General features: G+C 32.0%; 1 protein-coding gene across 1 annotated transcript in view; it reads left to right on the top strand.

Moving 5' to 3' along the window:
- Positions 1–11,002, top strand: part of LOC132715408 (heterogeneous nuclear ribonucleoprotein K-like) — a gene marked incomplete at its 3' end in the record, with an annotated part of 28,892 nt that extends 17,890 nt beyond the window's left edge. The window contains exons 3-12 of the mRNA XM_060698403.1: positions 2,023–2,126; positions 3,075–3,131; positions 4,954–4,997; positions 6,058–6,130; positions 6,703–6,816; positions 7,237–7,365; positions 7,826–8,025; positions 8,896–9,044; positions 9,740–9,847; positions 10,819–11,002. Coding sequence (XP_060554386.1) covers positions 2,023–2,126; positions 3,075–3,131; positions 4,954–4,997; positions 6,058–6,130; positions 6,703–6,816; positions 7,237–7,365; positions 7,826–8,025; positions 8,896–9,044; positions 9,740–9,847; positions 10,819–11,002 — 1,162 coding nt within the window. The remainder of the gene's footprint in view (positions 1–2,022; positions 2,127–3,074; positions 3,132–4,953; positions 4,998–6,057; positions 6,131–6,702; positions 6,817–7,236; positions 7,366–7,825; positions 8,026–8,895; positions 9,045–9,739; positions 9,848–10,818) is intronic.
- Positions 11,003–11,332: the final 330 nt, after the last annotated feature.

The raw sequence follows: 11,332 nt of genomic DNA on the forward strand, positions 1-11,332 counted from the left end.
TCTTACAAATTGGTTTCATTTTCTACCATTAGCACCACACCCATTTTTTCTATCCACGCTCTGAAGCCAGCTTGAATGGTCAAACAAAGCTTATTATGTAGACTGACCACATGACTTTTGTTACCTTTTGACCAGTTTTTCCATGGTGTGACTGTGATATTGATCACCTGTGTACCTGAAATTTAATAAAATGATAGCAGACCATATTGAATTGTTTGTCCACTATGGGTTGTATACTGAAGGAACACCTGTTCATGCCTACCTGATGTTTGATATAACACACCTTCAAGGCATCATGTATAAATTGTGCACATACACCTATACAGCACCTGTCTATTTAATTGAGTTACTGGAGCTTATTGATTGATTTTTATAGAAGGGAGGTGATGATAGAGAACAAAGAGTTTTTTTTTCACTATAGAAGAATGAAGTCGATAATAAAAGTATGGTTCAATCAGATCAGACCGACATTGTTATTATGTATTTGGTATTGTAAAGACGGTATATCCGGTGGGGCTTCCGGATCATTCACGCTGATATTGAAAAATCTAATACTGTGTCTTATAGATTTCAATAGAGGGGGAAAAAAACAACAGCATAAATTTACTAACATGCTCTCTTTAATGTTTTGCACTACAACATTATATTTGGAGTTTACTTTTGAAGTGTGAGGCAGTATGGACTATTGTGTATCATGCACAAAGGTAAAGTTAAAATATTCAAAGGTTTTATGTACTTGAATTGTGAAATTAATTTTACTTGAATATGAATATAAATTTTACTTGAATCTAAATAGAAATTTTACTCAAATAGGAATTAAAAAATAAATTGAATGGGAAAAGAATTTTTACTTGAACCTGAATAGAAATTTATTCAAATATGAATGATAATTTTATTTGAATGTGAAAAAAAAATTAATCTAAAATAGTTTTTACTCTGATCTGAATAGAATTTTTTTTCAAATATAAATAGAAATTTTACTTAGATATGAACAAAAATGTTATTTGAATGTGAATGAATATGAATGCAAATTTTACTTTAATGTGAATAGAAATTTTACTTGAAAGTGAATAGAAATTTTACTTGAAAGTGAATAGAAATTTTGTATGTAAAAATATGAAGGAGTTGAAAATGTTTTTTGTTATTTTGTTTTTTGTTATTTTTTTGTTTGTTTGTTTTATTGTTGTTAACTTTTTGTGCACAATGTTACATATCAACAAATTTTCTTTGTGCGAATGTTCACAAATTAATCTTCAAGTTTAGATCAATTCATACCACCTAAATTTAATGTATTGCTTTATGTAAAGAACTAAAAAATGTTTGGAAAGATAAATATGTTGCACAGTTTTAGAAATTATTTATAATTGTTACTAAGCTGCATGCATTCAAATAAGTTAACAAATTTTAAAATATGGATAATTATGTCTCTATAATGATGAAATATGCAGGTCATCATTAATTGTCTTATAGTGTTAAGAGACTCCGTAAAAGAATTTCATTTTAAATTCAAATAGTTTACAATTTTTAACCAGGTTCTTTAATGAATTCTAGATTCTGAATTTTAAGAGACATTAAAATGGCTTTGATGACAAAAATTTTATCACAGTTAATATATAAAGACATTCTACATTATTTCACAAGGATTATTAAAAGAAAAATTTCAACCCACAGTATCTTTTTCTGGCATTATTCCTGCAATTATTCTTAGCAATGGTATTAATTAAATTGTTTACTGTATTTATAAATGCAATATTTCTTCATGTGTAATCGCTATTAAGTTCAGCTGAATTTCTAAAATTTATAGTTATCTAAAAGGAGATAGAATAGATGTATCAAAATTACATTTCTCACTTGCCTTAACTAGTTTTTCTGGCCTTGACTGAATTAATATCAGTCCTTGAATAAAAGTTAAGAACCTTAGAAAATCACAACCCAACTATCTTAAACTGTGTTTTAATTTGTATTTGAATTTAAATTGTGAAGTAGGCAGTTTGTATAAGAGATATAATTATCTATTTTCAGACGGACAAAAGAGGGAACATGACGGTGACGATGAATACCAAGGCAGAAAGCGCCAGCGGGGCGAGGGAAACAGAGTCGATCTTCGTGTTCTCCTGCAGAGCAAAGTATGTCTCATTAAACATTTTATAATATACCTTAATAAAAACAGGGCTTCCATGGAAGTTCCAAAATTTTCGAGTCAATCTGCAAAATGTCTGAATCTGGAAGTCACATTATATAGGTATAGAAGACAAAGGGTTATATTTTAGAAGTCACAAGCCAAAATAAGGAGTAAATGACTCCCAAACTTCCACTTTGACTTGTGGAAGCCCTGTGAAAATACAGTCATCATTTGCATTATATATACATGTCACATAATGGACTGTCCACTGTTTAATAGGGGAATATGTGTAAGCATCTGGGGTGCTTGGTTTGTAGAGCTGCAGTCTGCAGAAAAGTATTTTGAGATACAGTCCGTGTGTGTCTTGATCAAGCTGCACATTTTTCACAACCTGTAACATTCACTGTTAGTGTCTTAGACAGATATTCTGTTGAGTATTACTTGTAAACCATGTTTTATGGAAGGAAAGACTGGTTTATTTCATTTGTTTCTTTGAAATAATATTATATTTATGTTCTATAATACTTACAACTAGTTAAAAGTGATATATTGGCAAGTCCTAAGGGTTTTAAATGTTAAATATCTTAAATGGACTTATCCATTTGTCAATCTGGACAAAACCATTCATCATTTTAGAGAAAATTTCAAATACTGTACAGACTGAATAGCAAACAGTGCAGGCCATGATCAAATGGCAGTGACAAGTTAGCTAATGTTGATCTGAACTGGTCTCATGTGTATATTCATTTGCCGCAAGCAGGCTAAAGGTTTTAAAAATCTTGAACTATTTAAGGATTGGCAATTTCATAGTATCTCACAATGACATGACAGTTTTAAAATTAGCTCTGTAACAATATATAGGCAGTTACAAATATAAAATGTATAAAAAGAGGTGAACTAAGAAAAAATTATGATGGTAAAGAAAATAGCTGTACGAATGATAATATTTCAGAATGCAGGTGCCATCATTGGGAAAGGCGGTACCAACATAAAAAGGCTTAGATCAGACGTAAGTATTTTCCAACCAGTGTAGTGAACTTCTTTGATTTGATACTGTAACCATGGTCTCTGAAAATAGGAATCCGTAGAAAGTTCTCATTAATTTGAAAAAAAAGCAAACAAAAGAATTTTCATTGCATATTTTTTATTTAATTTTTTTTTTTTACTATTTTAAAACTGTTGTCTGAGTGCAGAATATTGAAGCAGATGATTATGAATATTTAATAGATTTGAACAAAGAGCTGGTGAGAATTTCAAACCTGTACAAACAGTCATGCTGTGTAAAATTACCTGTTTAAATCTACTTGATACTTCAATCTAGTTTTTTTCTCTCCATGTATGGTAATAATGGCTTTAATGTTAAAAAAAATTGTTTTAAAGATGTTTATATATTTGATTTTTGTAGAAATTGATACAAAATGTATAAACGAAATTGTCACCTTACAGAGCTAATATTATATCACTCATCTGTATTGATATTTTATTTTATGAATATCTCGGTACAATTCAAAGTTATAAATAGAATTGTCAAGGGAGAAAAAAATGAGACCCGATTGATTTTCTTTTAATCTAAGTCATATAACAATGAACGCATTAGATCTTAAACCTGTTTTACAGAATTTCCGCTAAAATGCCACTTGTAAATGTATTTCAACAATGATAGTTGGCCATTTTTATTGACTTTATTTGACACAATGCCAATAAGAGAGCATATAGAGGGACCGTTGTTAAAACTATTGTGTCCCGTTACTTGATTCCATATGAGTTTAAACTGGTCTTGTTCCAAGCCGAGGATTTTTACTATCATGTACATAACCTATGTGACATGATGGGTCGGTTGTGTCAACATTATCACAATTGACAAGTTTGATTTCGATGCATTAATTGCCAGTTAATTCCTGTGAAAGGATGTAGTTAGTAAACATAACCATGACATGGTCCTCTGATTTGTGATGGCTGTAAAACAAGTGAATAGAGAGCTGTATTTTGTAAAATTTCTGTCACAGAAGATATTGAAGGCATTGTCTCAAATGTTATTTTGTTATGCGTGTATAATTATGAGTACATTATCGATACATTGATTTTCATTTGTAAAAAGAATATATTAGAAATATTCATGCCATTTTATTTACAAAACTTGAACCTTAATATTGTCATGTTAATATCAATGTTATATATTTTATTATAGCCATGTCTTGTAGTGTTACATGATATTCAGTACTGTAATTGCCCATGTTTCATTTTATACTGAAATTATGGCTTCTTTTCCAGACACTTTGAAGATTACTTACTTTCGTAATGAGAACAATTTGCTCTTTGAAAAATGTCATTTCACACATTCTATGAAATTGAGAGATACCTATATACTAAGAAGGGCTGATAGGCCATTTTGGCTACTTACTACTGCCCACACCTGACACTTGGTTTTTAGTGGCAGTGACGAAGAAATCTGTGATTTGGCACCAAAAAAAAAAAAAATTGTCTCGGAGGTGAAAGAATGATTAAAAAAACGAGATTCCCTGTTATTCATGCATCTTAATAGTAATTTTTTTCAAAAACCTAAATATCCAGTTAAATGTATTATGATTTGCATGAAGAATTTTAAGAGTTTTTGTTTAAACAATTGTTTTCTGATGAACATTGTTGTATGTTTATTGATTGTACTTGACTTGTGCTAATTTTTTTCTCCAATTTTCCTCCCCATGTCCATGTCCCGCCACCATAAAAAATCACCAAACGATCTTGAAACAACCTTGGCCTTGATTGAATGATATTCCTATGGAAACGATCTTAATCTCCTATCCCACGGATGTCCACGGTCCACGATGCAGTACAAAGCAAGCGTAACGGTTCCCGATAGCGACGGCCCAGAACGGTAACATATCCCACAATACATAGAACTTTATTCTGCTTTTTTATCACTCACTAATTCCCGCAGTATACTGTGAACATTTTACCATGATTTTTAAGTTTTAAACTGGCACCATATTTTGTTTTAAACAGGGGAATGGATATTTTGGTAATGGGTGAAATAACCTCGTGGGGTTTGTTTTAAAAAATTCCACAGAAGTTTACTACCAGTTTCAATAAATCTTGATCCATTAAAGGGAGTTAGGGTTCAATTTTACGAAATAGTCAACAGAATTGGGAATTAACTTAAAGAAAATTTCCGGTCGTTTGTTCTAGTTTAAAACCAATCAAATCTGAATTAAAAAAAATATGTGCCATACAAGAACCAGTATACTGACAATTATGTTGTGATGTAAGATAAATATTATATCCTTACCTACTGTAAGCTTTTGTAAATATTCAAAACGGACATAAAACACTGATAAATCACTTGACAGAACTTTTATTTTGCCAGAGTTTTGCTTGGTTTTCATAGATACAGATCTTATGAAATATATTCTATTTCAAAGTTTTGTCTGTATTTAAGTTCCTATTGTTGTGTGGTTTTTCAAAAAAATTAAAACAAAAAAGAAAACATAACATAACGCATCATGGCAGAAATAATTATTTGAATTTTGTGATTTAGTATTGTAATTTTGTGTAAAATCGGGCAAATTATTTGTTACTTGGCAAAATAAAGTTCATGTGATGTTAGAAGTGTTCTTTTATCCACAGTAATGTAAGGCAATACCATAAAAGTTGAATACATGTTTAATCATTCATGATAAATTTGTTTTTATTTCTGTTCCTTTCATTGAAAATACAATGACAATTTTTCCTGACTGATTTAGATTGAATGAAATGAACCTTGCATTTTAAAGAAAATGTTTTTTATCATAACACCTGGTCCAAAGGCCATGTCATTTGTTTCCAATCCAACTTTGAAAGAGAAAAACAAAAAGAGTTATAGAAAAAGAAATTGCCCGTTGTCATTGTTCACAGTTGTGTAAAAACCTTGTATTTATGTATTAAAATGTTTTTTATAGAATTTTGACCATCAGCGCTGAGCTTGGCACAGCATTAGATTGTCTTCTGGATGTGATCCCAACGCTTGAAGAGGTAAGTGGTATTTTACAATTAAACAGCCAAGAGATTTATTTTAAATGACTAAATGAGTTCCCTCCCCTGTATGATAGGAGTTGGCTAGTTCCAACCAAATGCTGACTTACACTTGACAGTTATATGCAAATAGATTTGAATTTGATTACAACAAATAAGGGGAAGTGATGAAAATCTTTCTAAAATGATTTTAAAGCTGTATTGTTAAAATATACAGTGTTGATACGCTCTAGACAAAGGACAAATTATTTACTGAAGTTAATGTCTGAAAAGAATACTTGATATTCTTGAAAGAATAAAAAAAAAAGAAAATCACAATTTACAGGTGAAAATACTTATTCTTCTGAAGCTTTGCTGACTGTTACCAATTGTGGAAACTAGCCAGATGGTCAGTGGTTCTACCTGCGTGCCTGTGAGTGACTGAAATAATGTACAGAGGGTCACAAAGAGGAATACTTTATGTTGGTATAACTTAGACCACCCCTACCCCCTAAACACAAAAAACTTTTGAAATAGTTGTATGATAGGGATGATATGTAATATCCTAATCATTAAAAATTATATTTTTACAGTATCAGAACATGAAAGGTAATGACTACAACTGTGAGATCCGTATGTTGGTTCATCAAAGCCAGGCTGGATGTGTCATTGGTAGAGCTGGCTTTAAAATCAAGGAACTCCGAGAGGTAGATATTTGAAATAAAATTGTTTTTTAAGCTTACTTACATCAGTTACATTATTTAAGTTTATTTTAGCTTTAGTCTATTAAAGCTGAAAAGAAAAAAGTAAAAGCATATATTTTTAAAAAATAAAAGAATGTATTAAAATGAACATAGTATATGATTAACACATAATTGTGTAAGAAAAGTTTATATTTCTAAGTTTTTATGAGCTCAGTTTTTATTTATTGTTGATTAATTTGTAAGTAATATATTTTTTGAAAGTGAGTCGAATATGTGTGTGTTGCAGAAATTTTTAACTTGTTTTCTACTGAATAAAGCTTCTTTATTTTAAATCTTCTGGAATTAAGTTATTCTGAAGATATTACAAGATGGGAAATGTTGTATTGTAAATAGATGAATGAATATGTTCTAATTATGTTGTAGAAAACTGGAACAAACATTAAGGTGTACTCACAGTGTTGCCCAGGATCCACTGAGCGTGTTGTAGCCATTGCTGGCCGACCAGATGATGTCGTCAACTGTATTGACACAATCTACGAACTGCTGGAAACTGTAAGTTTAACAAATGAACATTTTCAGCTTGACTATTCAAAGAATAAGGAGAGCTATTGTACTCAGCTAGATGTCTGTGTTTTACTATCAAGTAAAGAGAATAGTTGAGCACTTGTTATTTCACTTCCACAAGTGACTGGATTAAGTACTGATAATATTAGGACCTGGACTCCAAATTTGAAATGCTTCTGACAGTCAATCAGGTTTAAAATCCCAGAAATGTCAGTGTGACAATTTTAGAAATAATGTTGTTTTTTGAGCTAAGTTTCTCTGAAATTTGTCAGAAATTAAAAAAAAGTTGATAACAATTGGAAGTTGCTATATTTTTAAATGTGCTTAGTCTTGTGTATAGATGTAACATCAGGTTCCTAATTGTAAGGAAGTTAATAAGCATTACATGTAATCTCAATTTCTTAAATCTATATTATTGTTGATAGTTTTGAATTTTATTTCATTAAAGGCTCCACCAAAAGGACCTAACCAGTATTATGACCCAAACAACTTTGACGAGTTTTACTGCCAAGAGTATGGAGGTTATACTCTTGGCGAGGGTTTGAGAGGTAAAGGAGGTCGTGGGGGCCGTGGAGGTGGCATGGGTGGTGGCGGCGGTGGTGGATTTGGTGGTCGTGGTGGTGGTGGTGGCATGGGAGGCCGTGGAGGGTGAGTGGACCAATTTAGATATTTATATTTGACTTTCCAGCTTATGGAAGTTGTGAAAAGTTGAAAACCCACGCAGATTTATAATGAAGGACAGTGTGACTTTGTTTTTCTTTTCTATGACCGGCAAAAATCATAAAATCTATATAGTTTTTAGAAAGTCTCAAATATTTTATCACACGCAAAACGTCTTTTCCAAAATTAGATTGAAATATGTCAATTATGTTGTGAAAGGTCATATAAAAAGATTTTACAAACAATGACTTAGAAAAGTAGTACGTTTTAACATTAATGGCAATCATTCAGAAAAGTTTCCTGAAAGCCTTTTGTTATATCTGAAGGAATATTTTGAATACTGTAGACTAGCCTGTGGTGATGATTTCTGTAGTTAATGGTCCATTTATCTGTTATTTGATATTTATAAGCTGTGTTGTAATTCTATCTTGTGGCTTTATTCATCCAGCTTAACCTAAATCATAGTAATTTTCGTTGTTGTAAAGATTGTACTTTTTTGTGTAGGAAATTACAAATATTTCAGACATTACTTTTTTGTGTAGGAAATTACAAATATTTCAGACATTCAAGACTTAAATGCATTTAAATTGTTTTAGATATATTTCCTTGTTGAAGATGGGGGGGGGGGGTATGCTGTTAAAGGTCATATAATGAATGTCAGCTTTACTTGTGGATGCAGAGTTCATGTGCTCTTGTGGTATTTCAGGCAAAAGTAAACCCTAGATTAGAATCCCTGTCCTCTAAAATGACAGCATGATCAAAAGTTTTCTCCCAGTGAAAGAATTCAATGTCCTAGATGGAATTTTTCTTCTCACGGAATGACCCTGTATTGGCAATGTTTTGTTATAATTTATCTAGACGAGGCGGTGGTGGTGGACGAGACATGGGTGGCCGTCAAGGTGGATTCGGAGGTGGCCGTGGAGGCGGTGGCGGTGGAAACTTCGGAGGACGCGGTGGTGGAATGGGTGGCGGTGGAATGGGAGGAGGTGGAGGTGGTATGGGTGGAGGTATGTGTGACACAATATTAATATCCAAAACTGGAGGGAAAAAATTCCTTAAGGCACTTTTTATCCTGTCACTTTTAGTAAGCCATTTCCCTTTAGATAGGTTAGCAGGTCAGCTGTTTCTTAGAAAACCGTTCCATTCAATAGTAAATCTCTTTGTTTGGCCTTATAGCATTTATATAACAGTATGATTTTGAAAATTAAAAAAAAAATTACACCGAGTTATCTCTTGAAATAACCAAACTCACTTGATATGGTCCAAAAGACATGAGAGTAATTACAAACTTGATATATCACAGAAATGCGCCCAGATTACTTAACAAAACAATTGTCTAAGCTTCTCTAATTTCCTTACCATTAAGCCCTAGTTTTATACCTGTAGATCCCCCATTGTTCCTTCTTGTTTCTAAAATAATGTATAACTAGATTTAAACTCAAAACTACGCCAAAATTATTTATGTTTCTAATATTCTATTTTATAACATGTATGTACCTTTCTATGTTAATCATTTAAATGCTAATTTTCTATTGTAACACATTTCGGTTTTTGCGATGCCAAAAGGAATGGATCGAAGTTGGAGAATAATGATTATCATAGAAAGTGATGTCAGGAAACATGCATGGTTCAAAGGTTTTGTTTCAATGTGTCATCAATATTGATGAAAAAAAAGATATTGCAGTGAAATGTTTTGTTTAAGGTCGTGGAAGAGCGAGAGGTGCTAGTAATTTTGGTGGACGCCAACAAGGCAATGATTCAAACCTGTCCCAAAATTTGGACTTTGGGGGATCATCAGACATAAAACCAAGTAAAAAATGATAAAATATATGTGTGCCTTCTCCCTGCATTGCTTCCCTATACATACAATCTTCTTGTTATTAGCCATAGTATTAGTGTCCAATTAGGCAAATTGTAAATTTGTCTGTTTAAATATGTCAAATAGCTTTTTCTACAGCTTTTCAAAGGTGTCCCTATCTTGTATGCATTTTGGCTGACTGGATTTTTTTTTTTTCAAGACCATATTATATTCAAATATCCTTATTTGAGTGCCGCAGTTTACAACTTTTCCTTGTACATGGCCATTTTCCATTGGACTTTTTCAAATAGTTCATTTATACCATTGAGTGGTCTTACAAGTTACAAATATTATCTGTTTAAAATAAGTTTATATTGATAATTTGTTTTCCTGGCAACCTGTCAATGGTTATCAAAAATTGATTTTTTTTTTTTAACAAGTCTACATAATAAGTTTCCAATTTTATAACAAGTCTACACCACGGAAAGAACTTGCAAGCAAACCAAAGAGTTATTAGAAGTAATAATTTAATTTCTGAAATATAAGTTTGTCCCCTATCACTTTCAGATGCTCTCTTTGTGCTTTTTGATATGTTTGTTATTTACAATGTTGAATTTGATTAAAAGACAGATTTTCCCTTTGGTCTTTTAAGTGGGCATTATATTTATTCATAAAGCAACTGCCATTCAGTGTATGATGAAACCACTAATAAAATATATCTGATCTAAGCAATTATTAATTTGAACAAAAAAATGATGATGTTATTAATATTTATATATAAGCAAGTGCATGTTTTAACATTTTAATAAATTTAACAAAATTGAATGTTGCAAATGAAGAGCCCTACCCCAATGTTCAAAAAGGAAAAGAAGTTGCTTGCAAATGGCATTAAAGGAACATCTGGATACTCTGTCAGTTATGTGTAAATGAATGAAGTTATTCTTTTTAAGTACAATTTAAACAAATTATCTGCGGCATTGTAGGTATGGGTGGCGGCCGTGGAGGAATGGGCGGTGGTAACTATGGAGGACGAGGTGGCGGTATGGGTCGTGGCGGCATGGGCGGTGGTATGGGCGGCGGTGGAGGTATGGGAGGTGGCGGTGGAGGTATGGGAGGCGGTGGATATGGGGTGGAAACATGGGTGGTGGTATGGGAGGAGGAATGGGGGTAAGTGTTAAATATGAAACTTATATATTTTTAAGTAGAACCTGGCGTTAGTTAATTGAATTAGTTTAATGATTAAGTAATGATTAACAAAAATGATTAAATAAAAATTGATTAAATAAATTTATTCAGCCCTGCTAACAATTCTTTAAAGGAATGAAGTTCATTTGTTTTATAACCTTAAAATGTTCGAAAAAAAATACAAACACAAGCATGGTGCTTGGTGAATTTAGACTCCCCACTTTGTATTACTCTATTATACAAATTGCATCCGTTATTGGTGTAAAGCTATTTAGTTTGCCACCATACCGTTACCAAAACAATGTTATTTAA

The sequence above is a fragment of the Ruditapes philippinarum genome, unplaced genomic scaffold, assembly GCF_026571515.1.
Source record: "Ruditapes philippinarum isolate M1 unplaced genomic scaffold, ASM2657151v2 ctg2652_1_1_1_1, whole genome shotgun sequence".
Classification (NCBI taxonomy): domain Eukaryota; kingdom Metazoa; phylum Mollusca; class Bivalvia; order Venerida; family Veneridae; genus Ruditapes; species Ruditapes philippinarum.